General features: G+C 51.1%; 2 protein-coding genes across 9 annotated transcripts in view; one reads left to right on the top strand and one right to left on the bottom strand.

Annotated features, from left to right (window-relative positions):
• ADPRM (ADP-ribose/CDP-alcohol diphosphatase, manganese dependent) overlaps positions 1–27,599 on the bottom strand; it is a 578,681-nt gene that overhangs the window by 336,726 nt on the left and 214,356 nt on the right. The gene's annotated exons all lie outside the window — the stretch shown is intronic.
• Positions 96–22,210, top strand: MYH3 (myosin heavy chain 3). Its single transcript, XM_011288844.4, has 40 exons — positions 96–216; positions 820–1,030; positions 2,100–2,243; positions 2,686–2,842; positions 3,280–3,307; positions 3,887–3,995; positions 5,137–5,229; positions 5,998–6,061; positions 6,140–6,238; positions 7,030–7,133; positions 7,220–7,358; positions 8,008–8,126; positions 8,210–8,359; positions 9,112–9,282; positions 9,385–9,691; positions 9,807–9,877; positions 10,480–10,567; positions 10,652–10,769; positions 11,169–11,292; positions 11,382–11,518; positions 11,616–11,871; positions 12,062–12,304; positions 12,396–12,572; positions 12,682–12,827; positions 12,907–12,997; positions 13,425–13,814; positions 13,917–14,043; positions 15,402–15,520; positions 15,679–15,875; positions 16,497–16,680; positions 17,355–17,520; positions 17,793–17,917; positions 18,899–19,207; positions 19,328–19,531; positions 19,614–19,739; positions 20,624–20,794; positions 20,882–20,986; positions 21,155–21,250; positions 21,361–21,498; positions 22,056–22,210. Exons 2-40 carry the CDS (start codon positions 827–829, stop codon positions 22,080–22,082), a joined length of 5,823 nt encoding a protein of 1,940 aa, XP_011287146.1. The 5' UTR covers positions 96–216; positions 820–826; the 3' UTR covers positions 22,083–22,210.

Here is a 27,599-nt window from a genome sequence, read left to right as displayed (position 1 = left end):
GGGTCACGTCCCACCTGCTCCTCCAGCTGCCTCTGGGCCAAGGCCCTTCCTAAGTCATTTGTCTGGTAGTCTTACTTAGTTATCCCACAGAGAGCCGTTTCAAAGCTGAACCGGATGCTCCCACGTGCCCTGACTTTGCCTTTTGCGTATTTATTGCAGGTCAGGTTTTCCACGGCTGCTGCTTCCTGCTGCCTTCCTGTGGGTGTGACTCTCCAGGTAAGAAAGGTCCAGTCCCTCTGCGGTTGGAAGGCTCCAGGTAATTCAAGGTTACCAGTTTCTCCTGCCTCCCAGTGGCCTTGAGGGCTCAGAGCCAAGAGGGCTCAGACAAGCACAACTTAGGCTGGAGAGGAAACTTCCAGACGGATGCTGGCATCTGACGCCACTTGTAGTCTTAGCAACCGAAGGAAGCAGAGGCTTCCTTGTGTGAGGAGAGAGCACCTTGAATCCAAACGGCCCCCAAATTCCTTAGCGATCTGCCACTTAGCACCCTGCCTTTGAAGAATGGCGTTTATTTGTCAAGTTTCCCTCGGTACCACCTGGGCTTTGCAGAAGAGGAAAGTGAGGTGCAGAGAGTTGCACTCGGCCCTGGGGCCCCTTCCCATCCAAGCCTCAACTAGTCAGAGCCTGGATTTCCTGTGCTCTGTGCATTTTGTGCAGAGAACCCACCGGGCAAATATGTGCACATTTGATTTTCGCAGCCCTGGGGTCCCGTGGGTGGAGCCCCGGGGAGTAAAGGGCAGCTCAGGTACAGCCGCAGGGACTCGGGCCTGGAACGGGGTGGGGTCCCCTCCAGGGCTCACCTGCCGGTCCGCCTTCCAGTGACACCATGAGCAGTGACACTGAGATGGAAGTGTTCGGCATCGCCGCTCCTTTCCTCCGGAAGTCGGAAAAGGAGAGGATCGAGGCTCAGAACCAGCCCTTTGATGCCAAAACCTACTGCTTTGTGGTCGACTCAAAGGAGGAATACGCCAAGGGGAGAATTAAGAGTACTCAGGATGGGAAGGTCACAGTGGAAACCGAAGACAACCGGGTAAGCCTTGCGCACGCCCCCTGCAGGCCGCTGGGCCCTCTGTCCGTCCCTGGGGTCCCAGCGTCTGTGCCCCTGCCCGCGCCCACAGGGCTTCCCTGGTGTCCTCGGAGAAAGCCTAGTAACGCTGGCCTCAGGCTGCAGGGTGGGCGAAGATCCCGGTTGTGGCTGGTTAAAGTGATTCGCGTTCAGGAGCCTTTGCTGATGTTCACAGCACTCTAGGGGCAGCGCAGAGGTGTGGGGTTGGGAATCCAACTGCGAGAAGATCTCCTTTAGTAAAACACTCTCGCTTGGTAGCCTGGGTTTCCCTATTTCCTTCTAGTGGTAGCCACCTGAGGAAGCATGGAAAGTATGAAGTATGGGAAATGGGTAGGGGGTCCTAGTGGACCACACAGGCGCCATGTGAAAAGGCAGCCTCCCTCTATGTGGCCTATTACATTCCGGCCCAGAACATTGTTGGGGGTGCTTGGAGAAATTCTGGACTTCACTACTTTCTGGAATCGAGGCCAGAAGAATCTGGAAATGTTCCGAGAAAAGTTTCAAAGAAAATTAAAAGAAGAACAAGAAAATCTGAAAGAGAAGAGGAAATAGTGTCAGTGGGTCGGGGGTGAAGAAGACAGGCAGTGAGAATTGCCCTTCGATGCCACCATGCACCGGGGCTCCGGGAGGGTGGCTCTTGGGATGTGGCAGGTGGCGAAGCTGAGAGTGGGTCTGCGAGGCAGCAGGGAAGGTGAAAGCCAGACATAACCAAGATGGTCTGGACCCGTCCCAAGGAGGGCTAGTTGCATGGGGTGGTTTAAGTAGATCCCTGCTTGAGGCCAGGAGAAGGCAGGTTGCCCGCCCGCCAGCCTTGCCCAGAGATGGGACCATTGCAGAGAGCAAAAGGCACAATCCCCGAGTGACAGAAACAATCACGTGCTGTCACTGCCCCATCTTCTCCCGCTGTCAGAGGGGCCTTTTCCCCAGGGCTTGCCCCTTGGGATCCAGGCTCTTTGTGGGATCCAGACAGATACCTGCAGGGGGAAAAACACACAGCGGACCCCAGGTAGTCCTTGTACCTCTTCCCACGCAGACCCTGGTGGTCAAACCCGAGGACGTGTATGCAATGAACCCCCCCAAGTTCGACCGGATCGAGGACATGGCCATGCTGACGCACCTGAACGAGCCAGCCGTGCTGTACAACCTCAAGGACCGGTACACCTCCTGGATGATCTATGTGAGTGCCCACACTTCCTGGGGCATCTGATGGTGCTGGGGGGTGGGGGCAGGTGGGGACATTTGTGTGGGTAACAGCATCAGAAAGCCTAGTGTTTGACTCAGCTGTCCAACAAAAGAGGGGAAATGGGAGGAGAGGATGAGGGAAGGGGTTAGAGACAGACAGCAGGTGACAGAGGAAGAGGGGACTGGGAAGAGAGGCTGGGAGCAGGGAGGGAAGGCAGGGGCAGGAAAGCCAGGCTGAGCTCCAGGTCTGGGCAGGGTCATTTGCCGGAGGGCCAGCAGCTCCCCTCTCTCAGTCATCTGCCCCATCGCTGAAGAGAAATCAATCTCTCCTTTACAAGTTTAGCGTAAGGAAAGTGAGATAATAATAAGCAAAAGCTTTCACACACACACACACACACACACACACACACACACACCCCGTTTTTACACTCCCACAGACCTACTCGGGCCTCTTCTGCGTCACCGTCAACCCCTACAAGTGGCTGCCGGTGTATAACCCCGAGGTGGTGGAGGGCTACCGAGGCAAGAAGCGCCAGGAGGCCCCGCCCCACATCTTCTCCATCTCTGACAACGCCTATCAGTTCATGTTGACAGGTGTGTCTCTGGAGGGGGGGATGGGGGGGCGCTAGAATGGAGGGCCAGACTGTACCCTCCAGCACGAAGAGAGGAGGGTAGAGGGACTTAGGCTGAAAGGGTCCAGATCTTTTAGGGCCTTGCAGGGGCCCTGCTAGAGAGTTTGGGTTGAATGCAAGCATTGCGTAAAGCCTATGAAACCGACAGGTTTACGGGGTGAAAATAAAGATTGCCAATGTCATGTGGTCCAGCCTGGTTAGATGAGAAGCCACTGGCTGGTTTGAAGCAGAGCCTTACCCTCTGAGTCTTACTGTCAAAGAGGAGGCTCTTGGAGCCACCCCCGGGACCACACAGAATGCTACAGGCAAGAGGACCGGCGTAGTGAACCTGGACCGCCTGACAAAATGGGGAAGTTCTTTCTGCCACCATCAACTATATTTTATTTTCTCCTCCTGCAGACCGTGAAAACCAGTCCATTCTGATCACGTAAGTGTCATAGCCGTGGCTCTTTGTCTCCAATGCAGGAGGCAAAGGTGCTGTTTGCTCTGTGGATTAGAAAGGGGGCTCCTGGATGGCTCAGTCGGTTAAGTGTCTGACTCTTGATTTCAGGTCAGGTCATGATCTCACGGTTCAAGGGTTCGAGCCCTGCATCGGGCTCTGCACTGACAGTGCGGAGCCTGCTTGGGATTCTCTCTCTCCCTCTCCCTATGTCCCTTCCCTGCACATTCTGTCTCTCTCAAAATAAGTAAAGAAGCCTAAACAAATTTTTTTTTAAATAGAAAGTACCTAAAGCAGAGTCTGTGATAAAAAGATGGAGATGGTGATGGGCAAGAGGGTATGTGCAAGGTCTCAGGAAACTGGGATCGCCCGCCGCTGGGGCAGCTCAGAAGTGATGAGGCTTCCCTGGGGCCTCTGCCTCTCTGAGTAGTTTCTCACATTGGTCTAGTAGGTGTGTGTCTGCTGTGGCTCAGGGGTATGTCCAGGCCTCTGTGTGACATCCTGGGGAGGCAGTTGATACCTACAGGACGTGTTTCTTTCTCTCTCTCTTTGGGTCACAACAAATAGCGGAGAATCTGGGGCAGGGAAGACTGTGAACACCAAGAGGGTCATCCAGTACTTTGCAACAATTGCGGCTACTGGAGACCTGGCCAAGAAGAAGGACTCCAAGATGAAGGTATAGGGAAGGGAGGGGTTTGCCATGCTTCTGCTTGTGACCGTGGTCTCAGCCTCACAGTGAGGGGTGTGAGGAGGCCACACTCCCCTCTCTTCAAGGCAAGGAGGGCAGGCTCAGACTTGAAGTCCTCAGAGAGCCCGTGACTGCAGACAACCCAGTGTGGGGTCGAGCTTACACGACCAGATCCTGTGATTTCCTACGAAACAGGGATGTAAGGCTTAACTAAGGAAGGTCATTTGGGGAGCAGCTCAGAGAGCTTTTTCTTTTTTTCTTTTTTGATCTTTTAAATGTTTATTTCTTTTTGAGAGAGAGAGAGAGAGAGAGAGAGAGAGAGAGAGAGAGAGAACAAGCGGGGGAGGACAGAGAGAGAGGGAGACACAGAATCCAAAGCAGCCTCCAGGCTCTGAGCTGTCAGCACAGAGCCTGACACGGGGCTCGAACTCACAGACTGTGAACTCACAGACCACAAGATCATGACCTGAGCCAAAGTAGGTTTAACTGACTGAGCCACCCAGGTGCCCGGAGAGCTTTATCTTTTTATGGCAGAATCACATGCACCAGTTTAGGAAAACTGTAGCCACGCGTGCTTTTCCAAACAAACAGATGACAACAGTACAAAATGAATGCAGATGACCCAACTAACTGAAGAACCGAGGGACTGAATGAAGCATTATGGGAATTTTACATCAAGACACCCAAGCGTACCCAAGGACGGTAAAACCTTGGTTTGCAAGCAGAGTTCGTTGGAGAAACAGGCTTGTAATCCAAAGCACTCATGTTATCAAAGTGAGTTTCAAGAACCATTGGCTCAGTTGGGATCATGTGACATTGAGCATCATGTACTACTTGTATTACAAGACACTGCTCATTTATCAAGTTAAAATTTATTAGAAGTGTTTGCTTGTCTTTCGGAACACTCACAAAACAAGTGACTCGCAATCCAAGGTTTCACTGTATTACAAAACAGCAAGAGGGTGTGAAGTGGGCCATGTTGAGGATATGTCGGTACTTGAACTAGAAAAGTCAAGGAGGAAGGGATGGGCTCTGCCCTGGACAGCAAGGGTGGGGGGGAGTGACAGGGCCAGGGAGTGGTTCCCGCTGTCCCTTGCGGCTTCTTCCTCCCCACGATTCCTTGCATTAGGGGACGCTGGAAGACCAAATCATCAGCGCCAACCCATTGCTGGAGGCTTTTGGGAATGCCAAAACCGTGAGGAACGACAACTCATCTCGCTTTGTGAGTCTGAGTTCGGTTCAGCTGGGGTTTTCTCTGGGGCCCTCAGGACAGGCAATCTTCCTGTCCTCTCGGAGGCAACAGGCTGTGTGTGGGGGGTGGGGGTGGGGGGAGACAGGCAATGATGGAATGGAACACAGCAACCAGACCATTTCAGATAATGATGCCTTCATGAAAAGCTCCACAAATGGGGCGTGTGATGGAGTGACTGGGGGCAGGATCTCCTTAAGACAGGAATGGTAGAAAAGGGATTGGGGGGGTACTGGCCCATGAACCCCAAGATCTGCAGGATGAGGAAGGACAAAGGGAAAAGCAAGCACACTCTGGGGCGGGGGGAGACCTTATGTAGTCAAGGGACCCGAGAGAGTTCTCATGGTGGCAGCAAGGTGGGCAGGAGGTAGGTCCCAAGAGGTGGGGGAAGAGGAAGACAGAGGTCTGGTCATGTGGAGGCCACAAGAAGGGGGTTGGATTTTATTCGGGAAGCTACTGAGGGATTCTGTAAGCAGGGAAGTGATATGGTTTGATTTGCATCTTGAAAAAAAAATCACTCTGTTACCTTATGACTGGATGGGGTGGGGGCCATTTGGAGGAAATGTGGAGCAAAGGGCATGGAAGAAAGGGGGGCCCCCAAAATGGACAGACAAGGGAGAAGGAGGCATACTCAATTTTAGGTAGGGAAATAAAGCTCCTGTTCACACTGCCCAAGAGACTAGCGGGAACATTTGGAAGCGCTTAGACATTGGTGTCTCTTCCTCGCCCCACCTCCCATAGGGCAAGTTCATCCGAATCCATTTTGGAACCACCGGGAAGCTGGCCTCCGCAGACATTGAAACGTGTAAGTAGATAACGGACAGGATGGCGGCTCGGGGTGGTGGGGCCGGTTTGGAAAGCAGTGCCATGTTTGTGTTCATAGATCTGCTGGAAAAATCAAGAGTGACCTTCCAGCTGAAGGCTGAGAGAAGCTACCACATCTTCTACCAGATTCTTTCAAACAAGAAGCCTGAGCTCATAGGTGAGGCGTCCGGGCTCTGGCGTCACCGGACCAAGGAAAGTTGCACCTGTATATAGGGGACTAGGTAGCCAACGGAAGAAGTCTGTTTTAGGAATAGATGTGGCTATTTTGACAGTGATGGGTCAATTTGGAAAAAAAACAGAAAACAAAAAAACCAGAATCCAGTGGACAGGAACAAGATGAAACCATGGCTGGATTTAGCGCTGGTTCCAAAAACACCTTCTCAACAGCTAGGCATTTAATTGTCCTTCCGCGCCCCCTAGTGTTCTGACGTAGGACCCAACCTCTCCCCAAATACCGGGAGGCACCAGGACAGGATATTCACCTGGCCCCTTGTTCCACACCCAACAGAGGCTTAGGTGAGCAGGCTCTTTGCTCATTGGCTGCACTTGGCCCGCCTTCTGGTCCCAAGCCTGGAAACACGCTGCAGCCTTTCAAGGGGTTTGGAAAACCATGGGGGCTCCTCTCCTGACCCCCACTAAGCCAGTTTTCTGTATTAAATTTTCCCAACCTACACTGATATGCACCATTCATGTGCAAGGCAAGAGAACTCTAATGCTCTCTCGGGCTCCTAATCTACGTTGCCTGGGCAGGCTGCAAAGTCTTCCCTGGACTTTAAATGGTCAGCCACAGCCTGAGTAGTGGGAAGCTGTTGAAGAGATTTCTAACTCTAAGCTCAATTTGGGCTCCAGCAGTGAGAGCCTCAGCCCAGAATCCAGGAGCTCAAATCCACTGGTTGGATGTTTTCTTTGCACCTGGGGGACCTCTTGATTTTGAACCTGTCATTTCAGAGCTGCTCCTTATTACAACCAACCCTTACGACTACCCGTTCATCAGCCAGGGTGAAATCCTGGTGGCCAGCATTGATGACGCGGAGGAGCTGTTGGCTACCGATGTAAGTAGAACAGAAGCAATACGTGTGTGGTGCCCCTCCTCCATCACGAGGGTCCGTGGACTAACATGCTGTTCTTTGAATGCCAGAGCGCCATCGACATCCTGGGCTTCACCCCAGAAGAGAAGTCTGGACTCTACAAGCTGACGGGCGCCGTGATGCACTATGGGAACATGAAGTTCAAGCAGAAGCAGCGGGAAGAGCAGGCAGAGCCTGACGGCACCGAAGGTACAAAATCACCACAACAGGACATAAGCCCAAGCTGGGGGGTGGTGGAGGGGGGAGTCCATGGAGATCATTTGGTGCCTCGTTTGAAAGCAATAATTCCTTCTTCCACCTGGAGAGGTGGACCTCTCTGGGGCTCTGATGCCTAGCGTTACCATCCCCATTTGCTGAATCACTGGAATGGGCTTGTTTCCGAGGCAATGAGACACGACCAGGGCTTTCCGGAACCCAGTCCTACCTTTTCATAAAAGCTATCATATCCTCTGAGTGACTTGGCTTCCGTTGGCCACATACCAGCAGTTTAAAGATATGGAACATGGGTGCCTGGGTGGCTCCGTTGGTTGAGCATCCGACTTTGGCTCAGGTCATGATCTCATAGTATGTGGGTTCGAGCCCCATATCGGGCTCTGTGCTGACAGCTCAGAGCCTGTAGTCTGCTCGGATTCTGTGTGTGTGTCTTTCTCTCTCTGCCCCTCCCCCACTCATGCTCTGTCTCTCAAAAATAAATAAACGTTTTTTTTTAAATATAAAGATATGGAACGTAAAACAAGACAACCTTCACCAAGCTTTGAAACATCTGGATGATTTTCAGAGTGGTTCCTCTACTTTGCCAAGCCTGACGGGTGTCCCTCTGTCTTTCTTTTCCTGGCAGTGGCCGACAAAACAGCCTATCTGATGGGCCTGAACTCTTCAGACCTCCTGAAGGCTTTGTGCTTCCCCAGAGTGAAAGTTGGGAATGAGTACGTTACCAAAGGTCAAACCGTGGATCAGGTAAGTGGCTGCTTAGAGGCTGGGAGAGACACAGGCACCCGACGGCCATCACCTTCCAACCCCAGTGACCTTTCCTCTAACAGGTCCACCATGCTGTGAATGCCCTTTCCAAATCAGTTTATGAAAAGCTGTTCTTGTGGATGGTCACTCGCATCAACCAACAACTGGACACAAAGCTGCCGAGACAACACTTCATTGGTGTTTTGGACATTGCGGGCTTTGAGATCTTTGAGGTTTGTGTTCCCAGTGCTCATGTCTTCACATGGCTGTGTGTGGAGGGACTGGTCATGATGATCCTAGAGGGAACAGGTTGAGGTGAGCAACCTGTCAGAGCAGCACACCCTGTAGGGCACCGTAGGGTGGATCAGGTAGAAGAGAAGTACTTTGTGGGGTGGGGGGGGGGCTGTATAATTTCAAGAGAGGAGGAGATGCGTGGTAAGTGGAATTTTATAAAAGACATTGTGAAGTGGATAAAAGAAAGAACTCAAATGCAATTATTGGCGTAGGAAGAGCCAGCCACATAGAGAAGTTGATAAGCCAGTCACGGGATTTTCACATAAATACCCTGCTGTTCTAGGTTCTCATATAGCCATCCGTGAGAGCATATATTTTGTGTCTACAAGAGACACAAGACATGCTGGCGAATGAAAGATGAGCTTGTAGTTTGTAGAGGAAAACAGAAGGTATGTACTGTGCACCTAAGAGTAACTACAAAATAAGCAGACCGTGCTTGGTGCACAGGAGAGATCCCGACCATGGGGACTCGGGGGACAGAGAAACACCTTCTAGCTAGAAGTTAAGAGAAGTCTCCAAGGAGGAGATGTGATCTGGGCTAGACCCTGAAGAACATGCCCGTGTCGGTGGGGGGGTGGGGGGGGGTGGGAATGAATGAGTTGGCAGAGCCTGAGGCAGTGAAGAGGGAGGCTGATGGGTCTTTGGGTTTCGAAGTCTAACTTTGCCTGTGAACTCTGTATTTTGGCATCAGTACAACAGCCTGGAGCAGCTGTGCATCAACTTCACCAACGAGAAGCTGCAACAGTTCTTCAACCACCACATGTTCGTGCTGGAGCAGGAGGAGTACAAGAAGGAGGGCATCGAGTGGACGTTCATCGACTTCGGGATGGACCTGGCTGCCTGCATCGAGCTCATCGAGAAGGTGTCCTGATCTGTCCACTCAGTAACCTCGTCTTGTCTACTCTGCGGCTCACTGCTGCAGCTCACGTGTACCTTACATGCATTTTGCTTTGCTTTAATCCAGCCTATGGGCATCTTCTCCATCCTGGAGGAGGAGTGCATGTTCCCCAAGGCCACGGACACCTCCTTCAAGAACAAGCTGTACGACCAGCACCTGGGCAAGTCCAGCAACTTCCAGAAGCCCAAGGTGGTCAAGGGCAGGGCCGAGGCCCACTTCTCGCTGATCCACTATGCGGGCACCGTGGACTACAGTGTCTCGGGCTGGCTGGAGAAGAACAAGGACCCGCTGAACGAGACCGTGGTCGGCTTATACCAGAAGTCCTCCAACAGGCTCCTGGCACACCTCTACGCCACCTTTGCTACGGCAGATGGTAACAGACTCCACAGAGCGCCTTGTGTCCGTGCTATCTCCTGTGCCTCAGTTCACAGGCCCCAAAGATCCCTGTAGATCTGATAAGAGTGTGCGCCACCTTTTATGTCTTTCAGCTGACAGCGGAAAGAAGAAAGTTGCCAAGAAGAAGGGTTCTTCTTTCCAAACTGTGTCTGCCCTCTTCAGGGTAAGAAAAATACAAGTTTATTTGCTTGCAGTTGGTTTAAGCGACTGCAAAATGAGCAATGGAGACAACCTTGGTTTATTCAAGAATAGTAATGTGGTCTCAATCTGATTGCTGTTACTCGGGGAGCTGAGTGGCAGTTTGATAAAATATGAACCTGTAATAATATAATAATTATATAAATATACAAATATGTAAATGAGGTGTAACAAATGTGGGTCCAGAATTTCATTATCACTCTGTACAGCAAGGAGTTGGGCTAGATGGCCTAGGGGGTGGGTCCTCAGCACAAACCTTCCAAGTTGCCCAAAGGACACAGGCAATAGCATCCCAAGCTCCCTGTGGAGCCAGACGCATTTCTGGAATTGATTTCAGAGAGCATTTTGTACATGGTTAGTCTCCAGCTCACTGTGAAGCAAAAGGCTATTGTTATCGGTTACTTGCCGGCACCTCTAGCCATTGGGGTATTCAAAGAAAGAGTTAAAAGATTTCATCCTTTACAATTCATGGTAAGTTCAAAATAGATGCCTCATTTTTCATTACGGTATATCTCTGTCTCTGTGAAAGCCTACAGCAGCCTGTCAAATGTAGTCTTTTTCTTTTAGGAAAACCTCAACAAGTTGATGTCAAATTTAAGAACGACTCATCCTCACTTTGTGCGCTGTATAATCCCCAATGAAACCAAAACTCCAGGTAAGACACCTGCTGGCGCTGTACATGGTGCCCAGTTTCCAGGAGATCCTGCATGAAGCTGATGTTTCTCACCTCTCTTCTCAGGGGCCATGGAACACAGCCTTGTCCTGCACCAGCTGCGGTGTAATGGTGTCCTGGAGGGCATCCGCATTTGCAGGAAGGGATTCCCAAATAGGATTCTGTATGGAGATTTTAAGCAAAGGTGTGTGATAAAATGTCATATACGCTTCTTGCTGAGGTGTGTAGATGCTGGGATTTGAGAGGGAGAAATACTGGTATGAAAAGGCCCATTTCAACAGAGCAGGTACAGAGTTTCAGGTAAAATAATTGACGTACCTCCTGGCCAAGTATGTATGCACTTCTTTCTTCCATGTTTTCTCAAGAGCTTGTCTGATATCCAATATGGCAGAAAAAGACCTTCCCTGAGAATCAGGAGGCTTGGATTAAAGGCCATCACCCAGCAGTGTGACTGTGTGCGAGTTTCTTTCCCTCTCTGGACCTTGGCCTTCTTGCCTATTAGGAGAGAGGCCCAAACTAGTTGGTCTCCAAGGTTTACGTCTTTGCTGATGGTCTATGATTGTCCCTGTATCTACAATGGCAGATACCGAGTGCTGAATGCCAGCGCAATCCCTGAGGGACAATTCATCGACAGCAAGAAGGCTTGTGAGAAGCTGCTGGCATCCATCGATATTGACCACACTCAGTACAAATTTGGGCATACCAAGGTAATGCCTTGGTTCTGACAGATGCTGGTCCATAGTCCCTTTTAGACTTCTCCAGCACACAGACTCATATCATCCTTCTCCCCCGGAAGGTGTTCTTCAAGGCTGGCTTGCTGGGAACGCTGGAAGAAATGCGGGATGACCGCCTGGCCAAACTGATCACCCGGACACAAGCGGTGTGCAGGGGGTTTCTCATGCGTGTGGAATTCCAGAAGATGGTGCAGAGAAGGTCGAGGAGGGTCTCTGTTCAAGCATGAGCCCTTTGGGGAAGGCGGCGGTGGGGGGGGGGGGGTCTCTCCTGGAAATAATCAATGTTTTCTTTTCAGGGAGTCCATCTTCTGTATCCAGTACAACGTCCGCGCCTTCATGAACGTCAAGCACTGGCCCTGGATGAAACTCTTCTTCAAGATCAAGCCCCTCCTCAAGAGCGCGGAGACCGAGAAGGAGATGGCCACCATGAAGGAGGAGTTTCAGAAAACCAAAGACGAACTCGCCAAGTCAGAGGCGAAGAGGAAGGAACTAGAGGAAAAATTGGTGACTCTAGTACAAGAGAAGAATGACCTACAGCTCCAAGTGCAAGCTGTGCGTGTTTAGAATTTTTAACTTTTCTTGTAGATTTGATTATTTAGAAAAACTGGACTTGGGGTGGGATTTTTGATTTTTAGTTGGGGTGCTTCATAAAGGACTTCATGTATACCAAGGTGCTGGAAATGTCACAAACTTTATCTCATCAAAGGAAGTCATGATTCTTTTTTTTTTTTTTTTTTTTAAGGAAAGTGAAAACTTGTTGGATGCAGAGGAAAGGTGTGACCAGCTGATCAAAGCCAAATTCCAGCTGGAGGCCAAGATCAAGGAGGTGACTGAGAGAGCTGAGGATGAGGAGGAGATCAACGCCGAGCTGACGGCCAAGAAGAGGAAACTGGAGGACGAGTGTTCAGAGCTCAAGAAAGACATCGATGATCTTGAGCTGACCCTGGCCAAGGTTGAAAAGGAGAAGCATGCCACAGAGAACAAGGTACTCTCTCTCCGTGGGTCTTTCCAGCTTCGTGTAGTCCTTGCGAACCAGACTTTATTTCTTCTTCTAATTGCTTGTGGCCTCTTCTTAGGTTAAAAACCTTACTGAAGAACTTGCTGGGTTGGATGAAACCATTGCAAAGCTGACCAGGGAGAAGAAGGCCCTCCAAGAGGCCCACCAGCAGACCCTGGATGACCTCCAAGCCGAAGAGGACAAAGTCAACTCTCTGAGCAAAATCAAGAGCAAATTGGAGCAGCAAGTTGATGATGTAAGGAAATAGTACTAATTGGGAGTCCCAGAACTTCAGGGTTGGAAGAACCCCCCAAATCCTCTGGTGCAGAGCATTTGTTCTCAAAAGGATATGGTGTCCTTTTCAGCTGGAAAGCTCCCTAGAACAAGAAAAGAAGCTCCGTGTAGATCTGGAAAGGAACAAAAGGAAGCTGGAGGGAGACTTGAAGCTTGCCCAAGAGTCCATATTAGATCTGGAGAGCGACAAGCAGCAGCTGGATGAAAGGCTCAAGAAGTAGGTCCTAAAACCACTGCTTTCAGTCTTCCAAGTCTCTGGCTGTTCTGTCTTCACGCATTCTACATTTCCCTCACAGGAAGGATTTCGAATACAGTCAGCTGCAGAGCAAAATGGAAGATGAGCAGACTCTGGGCCTCCAGTTTCAGAAGAAGATCAAAGAGCTACAGGTAGGAGGAATCCTGGACTTTTCTTTCACATGAAGGTCGCCCACCGTAGGCTGGGTGCCGCCTGCTGTAAGCCATTGCGAGCAGGTGGGCAGGACCATGGGAATGCCCGCCTCATCGGTTGCCTTTCTGCTAGGCTGACCCAGCAGCGATGAGCAATTTTTCCATAGTTTAAAATAAAATACATAACAAAGGTGTTTGGGGTCAACATGTAGTTGAAGGGAGAATATCCTGGGTTGGTCACTGCAGAGGTAATGACCACGCTGGGGCAGGAAAAACTTGAATTAAAGGAAATGAGCAACATTTCCTCCTATAGGAGAAGCTTAAACTTTGGTTTATCTAATGAGAATGGAAACTAGCCCATGCTTGACATGCAGGGTGAGTCACTCTAGGGACCGACTGCCCATGGGCGAATGGCTGCCCTCCACAGGCTCGGATTGAGGAACTGGAAGAAGAGATTGAGGCAGAGCGGGCAACCCGTGCAAAGACAGAGAAGCAGCGCAGCGACTACGCCCGGGAACTGGAGGAGCTGAGCGAGAGGCTGGAGGAGGCGGGAGGCGTCACCTCCACCCAGATCGAGCTGAACAAGAAGCGGGAGGCCGAGTTCCAGAAGATGCGCAGGGACCTGGAGGAGGCCACCCTGCAGCACGAAGCCACGGCGGCCACCCTGAGGAAGAAGCACGCGGACAGCGTGGCCGAGCTGGGGGAGCAGATAGACAACCTACAGAGGGTCAAGCAGAAGCTGGAGAAGGAGAAGAGCGAGTTGAAGATGGAGATCGACGACCTGGCCAGCAATGTGGAGAGCGTGTCTAAATCGAAGGTGCTCTGGCAGGACGGGGCCCAGTGCTTTTGCGGACAGCCGCCTCTGGGTCTTTGCGGTCTGAATACGGACTTGGTTCTCTCCCCCTTCTCAATCCTTTAGGCCAATCTAGATAAAATATGCCGAACTCTGGAGGATCAGTTAAGCGAGGCCAGGGGCAAGAACGAGGAAATTCAAAGGAGCATGAGCGAGCTGGCCACACAGAAGTCCCGTCTGCAGACGGAGGCTGGTGAGCGATGGGATGGGAGGGGCCACGCCTTCTGGTCGCCTATGGTGGGGGGCGACTGGTCGACAGGAAAGGGCAGCACTGTGTGGGGAGAACCTCTAGGAAAGCATATTATCAGAGAAAAGCCATTAGAATAACAAAAAAGGGATCATTCAAAATATCATGAAGGGGGGCACCATTGAGAGTTCAGTAAAAACAGGGGTGAAGAGAAGCAGACCAGAATGAGAAGGGATCCAGAACATCACCTGGTTCAAGCTCTTTCAACACCAATAATACCTTGCATCGAGAAGGATCTAAATGGCAGAAACAGGACTAGAAATAAGGCTCTTGGCTCTTCTATATCTTGCCACGCACAAATTCAGATATGTGGTATGCAGTCAAGTGTTTCAGACAATAGATCAAGAAACACGGCCGGTTTGGATAGGCTCCTGCTGCATAGTAGTGGAAATACAGGGAAACATTATCTGGGGCTTTCACCTAGGAAATGTGCCCTGCCCCCAGCCCTGCTCCTCCAGCCCATCATCCCAGTGAATCAGTCAATCCTTTGCTAGCAGCCACGACCAACACAGGGAAGAAGAGAGGCTTAGTTGTCACTTTCTATAATAACCTTGGGAATTTCTTGGGAATTCACCTCTGGAGTCATAAGGCCTCTCCCCCCACCTCTCCCCTCTTCCCTCCGCAGAGGCATATAAACCTCAACCTACCACCTTTACCCGAGAGTCTAACCTCAAATTACTAGCTGTAAAGTCCTAAGAAAGCATTAGTTCTCTTTCATGGCAAACCAACAAACAGCTGGAAACACCAGCCACTGGAAGGTCTGATGGATGTTTTTAGGTGGTAATGGTTGTTTTTTTTGAAATGTTTTATTTATCTTTGAGAGAGAGAGAGGGAGAGAGTGCAAGTTGGGGGGGGGAGCGGGCAGAGAGAAAGGGAGACACAGAATTCTAAGCAGGCTCCAGACTCTGAGCTGTCAGCACAGAGCCCGATGTGGGGCTTGAACCCACGAACTGTGAGATCATGACCGGAGCCGAAGTTGGATGCTTAACCGACTGAGCCACACAGGTGCCCCTAGGTGGTAATGTTTAAATTTACAATCGTTCTCAATGGGTTTTATTGGCAAAAGTCACCCCAAGCTTCTAGGAGTTTATGACAATATCTTATCAGTTGTGTCTTTGGTTTCCTTTTCATGGACACCTCTCTTCTCCCCTAAGAAAGGACCACACCTGCTCATTTAGTCTCTCCCCAGATCTTAGCACAGTGCCTTACACATAGCAGGAACTTGATGAATGAATGAATGAATGAATGAATGAATGAATGAATGAAAAAGTGAATAAAATGAAAATATCTCCTTCTGGACACAGGTGAGCTGAGTCGTCAACTGGAAGAAAAGGAAAGCATAGTGTCCCAACTTTCCAGGAGCAAGCAAGCATTTACCCAGCAAATAGAGGAGCTCAAGAGGCAGTTAGAGGAAGAAAGTAAGGTAGGAAATCCAAGGGAGTGCTTCCTTGATCTCCTCTTCCATTACCACCTGTGGGAAAACACGGCAACTTGACTCAGGAGGCGATGGTAGCAGGGTCACGGTGCAAGACACCAAAATGCTAATCCACCGGGGGCTCTCCTCTTCCTTGACTCTTGCAGGCCAAGAACGCGCTGGCCCACGCCCTGCAGTCCTCCCGCCACGACTGTGACCTGCTGCGGGAACAGTACGAGGAGGAGCAGGAGGGCAAGGCCGAGCTGCAGAGGGCGCTGTCCAAGGCCAACAGTGAGGTGGCCCAGTGGAGGACCAAATACGAGACGGACGCCATCCAGCGCACAGAGGAGCTGGAGGAGGCCAAGTACGCAACTCCATTTGCCTTTAGAGGAAAGAGAACTCTCAAATGATACTGACAGAGGGCACTGACTTTTGAACTACGTACTTGGGAATGGTTTTGTTACATTACCAGGTGTTCCCTCACCTCTTTTTTCTTTTGTATGTTTATTTATTTTTGAGAGAGAGAGAAACAGAATGCAAGCAGGGGAGGGGCAGAGAGAGAGAGAGAGGGAGACACAGAATCCCAAGCAGGCTCCAGGCTCCGAGCTGTCAGCACGGAGCCCGTCGCGGGGCTCGAACTCCCAGACCGCGAGATCATGAGCTGAGCCGAAGTCAGACGCTCAACCGACTGAGCTACCCAGGCGCCCGTTCCCTCACCTCTCTTAATATCTTTTAATGTGGCACTGCGTGTGCCATTGGAGGGACCTGGCAGCAGCACATTTCATGAAGACAAACAACCTTGATCTTGGTTAGAGACAAGGCAGGTTACTGATCACTGTGCTTTAGCAGACAGGAAATTCTCCTGGGCTTATGAAAACAGGCGGCTGTTGGAGTCACACAGATGAGTGCTTCCAACTTGATGAATAGTGCTGTTCAGGAGGATTGAGATTTAAATAGCATCTGCTTCTCTTTCATATTCTTTAAGGAAAAAACTTGCTCAGCGCCTTCAAGACTCTGAGGAACAGGTTGAGGCAGTGAATGCTAAGTGCGCCTCCTTGGAGAAGACCAAGCAGAGGCTGCAGGGAGAAGTCGAGGACCTGATGGTCGACGTTGAAAGGGCCAACTCCATGGCCGCCGCTCTGGACAAGAAGCAGAGGAACTTTGACAAGGTGTGGGGTCAGCGCCATGCAAGCTGCACGCTTGGTGTTGGGGACTCCCTTGTAGTCCTGGGAGGAGGAGGCTGGGTCCCAGTCCTGATCGGCCCGACTGGCAGCGTGACCTTGGGCAAGTCCTGAACTTCACCGGGCTGGCTTTTCCTCCTGTGTAAAATGAAACGGGCATGGGTTGGGGGTGGAGGCCCCTCTCAAGCATTGTCGGGGGAGACAAACCAGTTGCTACAGTGTTGTTCCGTTCCATACGTTTCCGTTCCCCACACTGCTGGTGTGTCTGGGGGGGCTGACACGAGGGACTCTAACTCGGGTCCCTTCGGGAGGCTCTCTGGAAGCCTCTCTTTTAGTAGGACACGAAGGTTGACTTGAACCGAAGTTTTAAGGAAATCTTTAGAAGTTCAGGCCATTCTCACATTAAGAAAAGGGCAGAGAATTCCTTCTCGAAGGATCCATGGGCTTTTTAGAGATGGCAACCGTTGCTGATACGTTACTGATCTCGGGTATATTTGTGGGAGGAAATGTCCATCAGTCAGATAATCAGGAACAAGGATCTAAAGCAACAGATGCTATCGAGTGAAGCCGCACTTCTAGGCTTAGCTACCTGCACGCTTCTGTTTGGTTCGGGGCTTGGAGAAGAGCCGAGGAAGGGGACCCCTTCCATGCCTGTGTTCCAGGTGCTAGCCGAATGGAAAACCAAGTGCGAGGAGAGCCAGACAGAGCTGGAGGCATCTCTGAAGGAGTCCCGGTCCTTGAGCACCGAGCTCTTCAAACTGAAAAATGCCTACGAGGAAGCCTTGGATCAACTGGAAACCGTGAGACGAGAGAACAAGAATTTGGAGCGTAAGCAGCTCTAGACAGCCTGCCGTCTGCCTTGGTGCTGTCACCGGGGCGGGCATGGCTTCGGGATGCAAATCCCTGCTCGCGCGTCCTTCTGAGCATGTCCAGAAAGCGCTCGTCACCCGCTGGGGTGACCGAGGAGCTCTTGTCTGTCTGTCCGGTGTCTTGTCTCTGGGAAACAGCCACCTTAGAACCAGGACGGGCTGGTTACAGGGCCTCCTGCAGGTGCTTGTGGGGAGGCGCTCACGTGTAAACCCAAACTGATTTCTCTGCAGAGGAGATAGCAGATCTCACGGAGCAAATTGCTGAAAATGGGAAGACCATCCACGAACTAGAGAAATCAAGGAAGCAGATCGAACTGGAAAAGGCAGACATCCAGCTGGCTCTTGAGGAAGCGGAGGTGAGCAGACACCGGGCAGGCAGCCGTGGGGACAGCTCCCACCAGGGATGCCCGCTGGCCTCGCCCCGTGTCACCCTTCCCATCTCTGCCAAGCCACCGTCCTGATGCCGGCTCCTTTCCTATCTGCCGGCATGAAACAACCCCTGTGGACTATCTTGGATTTACTGGGGAAAAATCATTACATTAAAATAGGTCTAAAAGTGAGATCTTGCAGAATCTTAGATGAATTTAAAGCATCCATAAGGCGCTTTATGCTCCTAAGGGATAGGATGATTTAAATGCTATTACTGTTTGATCAGATAATAAAAAAACAAACGGCAGTGAAACAGACATGATTTCTGCACTGAAGTTAAAAAGGAAATTTTTAATTTATTTTTAAATTTATTTTTAATATAATCTATGGTCAAATTGGCTAACATACCATGTGTAAAGTGTGCTTTTGGTTTTGAGGGTAGATTCCTGTGGTTCATCACTTACATACAACACCCAGTGTTCATCCCAATGAGTGCCCTCCTCAATGCCCATCACCCACTTTCCCCTCTCCCCCACCCTCCCATCAGCGTCCAGTTTGTTCTCTGTATTTAAGAGTCTCTTAGAGTTTGCCTCCCTCCCTCTCTGTAACTATTTCCCCCCTCCCTTCCCCCATGGACTTCTGTTAAGTTTCTCAAGATCCACATATGCATGAAAACATTCGATATCTGTCCTTGTCTGACTGACTTATTTCACTCAGCATAATACCCTCCAGTTCCATCCACGTTGTTGCAAACGGCAAGGTTTCATTCTTTCTCACTGTCAAGTAGTATTCCATTGTATATAGAAACCACATCTTTTTCATCCATTCACCAGCTCTTTAAAAAGGGAATTTTTTAAAAGATAGTTTTGAATGCTGTTGAGTTACGGTTATGAAATGCCCCCACAAAGGGTGATGTAGCAGGCTCTGTTCCTTCATGGGCACTGTTCCTGTGTTTTTCTTCTCCCAAGGCCGCCCTTGAGCATGAAGAGGCCAAAATCCTCCGAATCCAGCTTGAACTGACACAGGTGAAATCAGAAATCGACAGAAAGATCGCCGAGAAAGACGAAGAGATTGAGCAGCTGAAGAGAAACTACCAGAGGACAGTGGAGACCATGCAGAGCGCCCTGGACGCCGAAGTGCGCAGCAGGAACGAGGCCATCAGGATCAAGAAGAAGATGGAGGGGGACCTGAATGAAATCGAGGTCCAGCTGAGCCACGCCAACCGCCAGGCTGCGGAGACCCTCAAGCACCTCCGGAGCGTCCAGGGGCAGCTGAAGGTTTGGGACGGCTCGTTGGCGGGAAAGCCTCTCCCGTCCACAAGCGCTCAAAGATGTCGACTAGACTCGTGGCCCTCATGCCTCGACGCCAACTAGACCTTTCCTTTACTCTCCGCCTAGGACACCCAGCTGCACCTGGACGACGCGCTCCGGGGCCAGGAGGACCTGAAGGAGCAGCTGGCCATGGTGGAGCGCAGGGCCAACCTGCTGCAGGCTGAGGTCGAGGAGCTGCGGGCGACCCTGGAGCAGACGGAGAGGGCTCGGAAGCTGGCTGAGCAGGAGCTCCTGGACGCCAACGAGAGGGTGCAGCTGCTTCACACCCAGGTGAGGGGCGGGCGGGCCGGCGGAGGGGGAGAGACCCGGGCCTGACCCGCGCCGGGTGACACGGCCCTCCTCCCCGCCCTAGAACACCAGCCTCATCCACACCAAGAAGAAGCTGGAGACGGACCTCACGCAGCTCCAGAGCGAGGTTGAAGATGCCAGCAGGGACGCCAGGAATGCGGAAGAGAAGGCCAAGAAGGCCATCACAGACGTAAGGCTCTCCCGTGCTGTCCCTGTGTGGCGGCCAAATCTGTGTTTCATTAAAGCCCCCCCTTCTCCCAAGCCTGAGATAGTTCCCACCGGACAGCTGGGGGCCTCCCCGGGGGGAACACGTGGGGTGCATTCTGCTCCCAAATTGCAATCTGCCTCCCCTCCATCCGACTCAGCACATCCCCTCCGCACATTTAAAAGGCCATTGTGATAAATAATGGGGCAAAGAAAAAAAAAAAAGACTGGAAAGGATTACAGTCTATTTCTAAGGCCCACAGACAGGTATGCTGTTCTCTCCTTCAACATCTCACTTGTTGCAGACATGAAGATGAAACTCTGAGATGTCACGATCTCACCAAATGTCACCTGGCCTGGCCTGAAGCCGCCTGGGCCTGAGCGGGCTTGTCCCCACCAGACACAGCTCTCATAGTGCCACCTGATGCTTGTGGGGACCACCGCAGCCCTTCTGCTCGCCCACGCCTCCATTCCCTACCCACCTTCCCTTCGGCTCGCTATCCCCAAACCTGCACTGCGGGTACCGACTCGGTCTTCTGCAGGTCTCAGATTCCTTTGAAGACACAAGCTGGTGATAATGAAGCAAAGAATTTCCTGGGGCGGTGAGGAAGGTCCCAGGGAGGCCAGTGTCAGAAAGGGAAGAGCCCATTTTCCATCCAGTCCCCGGAGGTTGTGTTAGTCGGGTTACTTTCTGTACTTGGTGTAGCTCTTCTCATGCTCCATTGTGGAAGAGTGGACTCAGGGACCGCCTTGTCCCTCGCCCTTTTGCTCTAGCACGACTCTGGTCCTTGGGTACCCAGGTTCCGGTAGCTCCAGGGCACCTGACCTTTGTGTGCATCTTGGTGGGTTTGTGGTGTGATGCAATTGCAGGCGGCCATGATGGCCGAGGAGCTGAAGAAGGAGCAGGACACCAGCGCCCACCTGGAGCGGATGAAGAAGAACCTGGAGCAGACGGTGAAGGACCTTCAGCACCGTCTGGACGAGGCCGAGCAGCTGGCCCTGAAGGGCGGGAAGAAGCAGATCCAGAAACTGGAGACGCGGGTACCTGTGGGAGGAAGCCCCGGTTGAGCCTCTGGCCTCAACCGCTCGCTCTCCAGCCCCAGACTAACTTCCCACCCGTTTCTGCAGATCCGGGAGCTGGAGTTTGAGCTCGAAGGGGAGCAGAAGAAGAACACAGAGTCCGTCAAGGGCCTGAGGAAATATGAGCGGCGGGTCAAAGAGTTAACCTACCAGGTAAGTGAAAGAAAGCATTTCTGCAAAGCGTTTTCTCTGCAAAGCGCAAACGCCGCCCTGGGTTCCCGCTCCAGAATACAGGAAGCAACCCAGTGGCCCAGAGAAAGTGGCCAGGCCTGGTGCAACTCTGCCCCCTCCTCTAGCCGCACGCTGTGTCCTTGCTTTTAGAGCGAAGAGGACAGGAAGAACGTGCTGAGGTTGCAGGATCTGGTGGATAAACTTCAAGTGAAAGTCAAATCCTACAAGAGGCAGGCCGAGGAGGCTGTAAGTCAGACACACACTGTGATTTTCCAACAGCAGCCTGGCCTGTCCCTCACAGGGAGCTCTGAGACAGGCGCGCGCTCACCTTCCTTGCCTGGGCTCTTTGGTTTTAGGATGAACAAGCCAATGCGCATCTCACCAAATTCCGCAAAGCTCAGCACGAGCTCGAGGAGGCGGAGGAACGTGCTGATATTGCAGAATCTCAAGTCAACAAGCTTCGCGCCAAGACCCGCGACTTCACCTCCAGCAGGGTGAGCGGTCCCCATGGACACTAGACGGAGAGCGGCAGGTGTAGGCGAGGGTTGTGGCTCCGGGGCACCTGGGAAGAACCCCCAGTGATGCAGACACTTTGGAGCAGGAAGGAACCTTGGAGGAGCCTTTACTTTAGACTGGTCAGTCTCAGGCACAGGAAAGCAAGGGGTCTGCTTGAAGTCATTTAGCTAAGATGAGTCTCACTGGAACACAAGTTTGCACTAAAACACCATCCTGAAAAGGAAGGAGCGTTTTCCTGCTGAGATCTTTCAGACGCCCTCTGCTGGCGCTGGTCTTCATTCACTGCACCTGTAGGCAAATAACCACGGGTACCAGGTCCCTGAGGATGGGGCTTGTTCCCTGGGGGCCAGTTTCTCAGGCTATGGGGTGACTGCCTCCATGGATGCAGTCGTGTATTCTCCTGAGGTCCAAAAAATATCCTGTGTCCTCCTGAAAAACCCAAGCAAGCAACTCCCTGGTGCTTGTGGGGAGAGGGGTCAGGAGGAAATGTGTCTCTGCTGTCTGACGCAATTCAAAGTGCCCACTCTTTTTCCAGATGGTGGTCCATGAGAGTGAAGAGTGAGCAGCTCTCTTCTGGAACAGGACAGAAAATATGCAAAATGTGTATTTTCATGGTTCCTGGCCATTACAGTTAATTCCCATGTGGCTGCTTCTTCTCATGCATTAAACTTTGCTTCCTTTTCAACTTAAGGCTGTAGCATTGTGTTTGTTTTCTCTTCCCTGTGTGGAAATGGTTCATTGCTTGGGGATTTCTATGCCTAATGTTGAAATCTCTGTAGGCAGATGGCTTGACAAACTCCTCTGGTGTGTGTATTTGGGAACAGAGGAAGATTGCTTTTTTAAAATTAATTAATTAATTAATTTATCTATTAAAAAATTTTTTTAATGTTTATTTTTGAGGGAGAGAGAGAAAGAGAGAGAGAGCACAAGCAGGGGAGAGGCAGAGGGGGCGGGGAGACCCAGAATCGGAAGCAGGCTCCAGGCTCCGAGCTGTCAGCACAGAGCCCCACGTGGGGCTCGAACCCACAAATCGCGACATCGTGACCTGAGCAGAAGTCGGCCGCTTAACCAACTGAGCCACCCAGGTGCCCCAAGACTGCTTTTAAATATGAGATTGGATCATAAGGAAAAGATACTCCTAGATTAACCACTGCTTTGGCAGGGGGAGCAAAATGGGGGAGTTTGTTAAAAGAGTTGCCCCTCAATATGACATGAGGGAAACACAAAGGTTCAGGCCGGGGAAAATCCTGTCTCTTGTTGAATAGGGTTACAGGGCAAGGGGCAGAGTCCCCTGTCTACAGCCTACCAGGAAGGCCCCCTGGAGTCTAGCAAAGCACTGTGCAAACTATCAGGGACACACAAATGAAGGAGCTGGTGTTGGGCCTGTCCAAGAGCTCAGTCTGAATCTACCATTGAGTCCCTGGCTCCGTCTGCACTATTTCAAAGCCTCACAATGGAAAATCTTACCCTTTACCCAGGGTGAACCTGCCTTTGCCTTAAGAGAGAGGAAAATGGCAGGAAGTCACTATAACTCTCTGGCTGAGCTGCTGCTGGCAATAGCTCCTTCCAACCCGGAATCATCTGTTTCTTGTCATAATGAAACTTATCAGGAAGAGTTGCCAAGTTCCCTTCTCTGTCCAATTCTAGAAGAGGAGAGACTCCGTGGGCATCAAAGGCCCAGCGGGGAGTTCCCTTCAGCACCCAGCATGGAGTTTAGCACCTCCTCGATCCGTCACTAGAAAGAAGGCCAATATCAATGTCAGACTTCACGTGTCAGTGGTTTCAGAGAATTTTGTCTCAAAGACCGTGTCTCTTTGACTTGCTTTCAATACTTTCTGGGAACACTGAGACTACAAAGTGACATGGCTCTCTGGGGCGGCGGCTGCTGGGAGGAAGTCACAGTGGGAACAAGTCCCATGGGGACCCAGGCCCGAGGCTGGACCAAAAGGCTGGCGGTGGCTCAGAGCCGCTCAGAAGTGATAAGGACTGCTTACAGGTGGCCTTCCATGGGAGGTGGGTGCCCCGGGAAGCAGACAGTCTCTCGTCAAACGGGTAAATACAGAAGTCGCAAAGACTGGAACGCCACAATTGTGATATGGATCATGAGCCCCTGATGGACTGTGGCTACTGGTGTCACAAAAACACAGACAACCGGACATTACATTATGCACCTCCTGATGGAAGCACACAGTAGGCGACAGGGACCCGAGATCCAATAAACTCCGGGATGTGGGGAACTCAACTGAAAAAAAAAATCCAGTTTTCTCAATCAATAAATTACAAGGAAAAATACATAAAAGAAACGGAGGGAGAACTATAGATTAAAAGATATTTAACAGACCTGTCCACCGAGTGCTCAGCACGGCCTTGTGAGGGACATACACACAACACACACACACACACACACACACACACACGCCTCCCCGTTGGTGAAATTTGAATATTGACTGGATATTTGATAGTGCCACAGGGTTCTTGTTCATTTTCAAGGTATAATGTGATGTTATGATTATGTTTTCTGAAGTAGTCTTTGAAAAAATACATACTAAAATACAAGAAAGGAAGAGAGAAGGAAGGAATGAAGGAAGGGAGGAAGGAGGGAAGGAAAAGAAGGAGGGAGGAAGGGAAGGAATGAAGGAAGGGCCATCTTTGAAGTAAACTTATTCTGTAGAACTTCAGACTTCACAAATTGATAGACAAGGCCCCGATGCATTCTACACAGAACTGGGGCCACAAATTTCAAAACCTCTGGGGCTGTAGGACCCGATATGTCCTCTTATCAGCAAAGCACCGTATTTCCCACAAAGGAGAAGGTGATGAACAGTTGGTTCTGGAAGCGATCCATGACTATCTCTAGTAGGCTTTAATTTTGTGAAGGGTAAAACGGAAAAGCAAATTTCCTAAGAGTTCCTGTTACGAACAACTTTGCCAGTGCATTTGCTCCATAAAACAAGGGAACGTAAGTCATAATGTCATGATTGCAGAAAATACAGGCCTTGTTATTGCAGAGGGGAAATGAAACCACGATCTCCTTCCAAATAGGGACTCAGCAGGCCACACAGCAGGAGAGAGGAAGCCTTGCCTGGGAGCGGAGGGGAGGATGATGATCTCAGGCACTATTTATTGAACCCTTACTGTGGACTCCCAGCACACACTGCCTCACGGCTTCCGTGGAACACTGAAATAGAATAACTTGCTCAAGGTCAAAATGGCAGAGCTGGGAATCTCTCTAGACCCCAAAACGCAAAGAGCAGCAGGCAAAACCGACTTGAGAAACACTGGGGAGATGGGGGCATGGGCACAGGTGTGTTAGGACGGGGCTGACAAAACCCAGAGTGTGAATTTTTTTTCTAACTACTGACTATCTGTGTTGATTTCCTCCAGGGATTCCACCGCAACCCTCTCTTGCCCACCCATTCAGCCCACCCCTTTTTCAGACAGTCTTCCCTCCTTTGGGCCATATGACCGTTTGGTAGGAACGTGGGTGATCTTTCGCCCATTTGCAGTACCCACTGGTTCTGCTGCACATGAGCCCCAAAACAGGATGACAGAAGAGGGTGCAGGGTCCCTCCGCTTCTGGCTAACTTCTTTAGGTAGAACCCCACTACCTCCAAATTAAGGGCCACTTCAAATTACTTTTCCTTTTTCTAAACAGCCTCCCTTTTCTCTTTTTTTTTTTTTCCCCTGAGGTTTGAGCATGGAAGTTATTTATTTCCTCCCCCTGTGATTCTTATACTGTCCAGAAACCTCTGACTTTCTGGATTCTTTATGGAGCCTCAAGTCTCTTAGCAGATTTCTATTTTTTATTACCTTTTATGATTTTTAATTACACAAGAAATACATGCTGGAGCACATGATTAAAAAAAAAATTCGTCAGCTATAAAGGGATTGCCGACTAAGATGGTCGACTTCTTCTGTATTTGGAACAGACGAGACCTTGATTTATGATTGGCAGATGGCCCCCTTCTTAAGGACATAAGAGGGACACAGCTTCTAATAAGAGTAACATGTCCTTATGGGGGCAAACTGGCTGGTCTGCAGCCCGCCAACAGCTGTTGAGGGCTGTCTCTCCTTTCTCCACGCTTGGATCCCGGTGACAGCTGAGAGCTTTAATAAAGCAAAGTGTGCCTAGGAATGTGGGGTGAGGAAGCCACCAGGACACGGAGCTCTATTTCTGCCCCTACCAATAATCCCACTGTGAAAAACAGCTGAGGTTCAGAGGTTCTGAGGCCGCCCGCTGGAGCTGAGCAATGCCGAGACATTCCCGAGGCTCTCATGCGTCCGGAGGCAGGCCATTAAGGCACTGATTATTTTTAGCTAAGATGTTTCAGGCTTTCCATGGCCGTGAGGAGCTGGGAGCCCCCACCACCCGGGCATTTGTGGGCCTTCTCAGCATTTTATCAAAGTAGACATGACCCTCGCTCAGGAGCCCTGAGGAGATTTAGGGGAGCGGGTGATAACACACTCTTAGACCACCTTCATCAAGAAACCTGACACTAGCTTGCTGAGAGAAAGGGCAGCTTAGATTGGAAGGAAAAAAAAAAAGGGACAGTTATCATCAACACAGGGGTACCCAGTGACTCAAGCATAAAAAATCAAAGTAAGCCAGAACCTCGGACCTCCAGGACAGTAAGGGAAACACAAGCACTCAAATAATAATGGTGAAAAACAAAACACAGAGGTAATGGGAAACGGAGGAAGGTGAGAGGGTGACACGCTTTTTTAAGAGCGTAAGAAAGTCAACCCCTTTAGCAGTGATCAAGGTGCTCTGTGAACAGCAGGGGCTCAGTGCTTTAGGCCAAACGGAATTCCTGGCAAGAAAAGTACAGTGGTGGAGATTGTGTGCCCTTGGGGAAAACCCTGTGGTCTTCTTTGTTCTTTCTGTACTGACTGCCTCCTAGGATCCGGAGCAAAGACACAATAATACCCCAGCAGGGGCTTCTGTACAAATCTGTGAGCCATCTAACCCCCGACTTGATTTTCTTGGCTTTCTGAAACAATGGGTGTTTGCAATTCACACCAGCTCAGGAGCCTGAAGGGAGAATCAAGTGTCGGAGAGGAGGCCCGTGGGGGTGAGGTGTCAAGGCTGGAGGCTGGCAGCTCGTGAGCCCCAGGGCCAGAGCCTCCCCCAAGCTTGGCTGCTAGAAGATTCAGGCCTGGGTTTCTTTCGATGCTCCTTCATTCATCTGTCATTTACCCGCTGCTTACTAGGGGCCCAGGCACAGGGAATGGGAGAAGAGGTCCCCAAGAAAGCTAGAGCAGCCAGGGAGGGAGAACCCAGGTCTTGAGGCCTCAAAGCTCAGAGTGGGGAGGGCCGGGAAGGACGGGGGTGGGGGCACATACGTTTCCAAATACGGCTCAGCCTCAGCTCTGGGTGAGATGAGCCTCCGTAGCAGCTGCACCTATTTTGGGCCTGGGGTCTGTCCCACGGGCAACGGGTGTGAAGGCCTGAAGAACAAGGCATACCCCGTGAGCGCCCGTTTTGAGGGCATCTCGGTACCACTGCAGGGGCAAAAGCCAGCTTTTCTGAGAAGTGTCCTCAAGCTAGAAACTTAAGATCTCCTCCTGTTTTGTGTCCCCGCTTGCGCCCACCAGCTTATGGCCGTCTGAGCCGGTCACATCTCCACCTGCACCAGGGAAAGGCCTGCAGGTCTCTGGGAGGAGGGCGGGTTTGGGATGTGCGCCCCTCCCTGGGCTGCAGAGGGTGGAGTACCTGCTCTCCTCACAAGCACAGCCCGTCCAGTCAGGAGGCAGAGAGAAGTCAGCGCCCCTCTGCCTACCAGCATTCCCCCCCCCCCCCCCCCCCCCCCCGCCAGGCCGAGGCCTGGCCATGCTGATGAAGGAATGACGAGGGCAGCCTTACAGGAGACCCTGACCTCGGCTGCCAGATGCAGTGTTAGGCACTCTCCCAACATCCTCTACCAGGCTCGTTCCTGCCACCGCCTGGGGACGCAGCACAGACAGTGACCCTTCAGACACGGTGACCACTTGTCCGAAAGTTAAAAGGACACGACTTTTTACCTTGCAAGTGACTTGCTTTCAGTCCTTACAGTAAATCCGGACCCTCACAGGGTCTTTA

The sequence above is a fragment of the Felis catus genome, chromosome E1 (genome assembly GCF_018350175.1).
Source record: "Felis catus isolate Fca126 chromosome E1, F.catus_Fca126_mat1.0, whole genome shotgun sequence".
NCBI classification, from domain to species: domain Eukaryota; kingdom Metazoa; phylum Chordata; class Mammalia; order Carnivora; family Felidae; genus Felis; species Felis catus.
The sequence above is the reverse complement of the archived record's forward strand: the minus strand, read 5'-3'. Positions and strand labels throughout refer to the sequence as shown.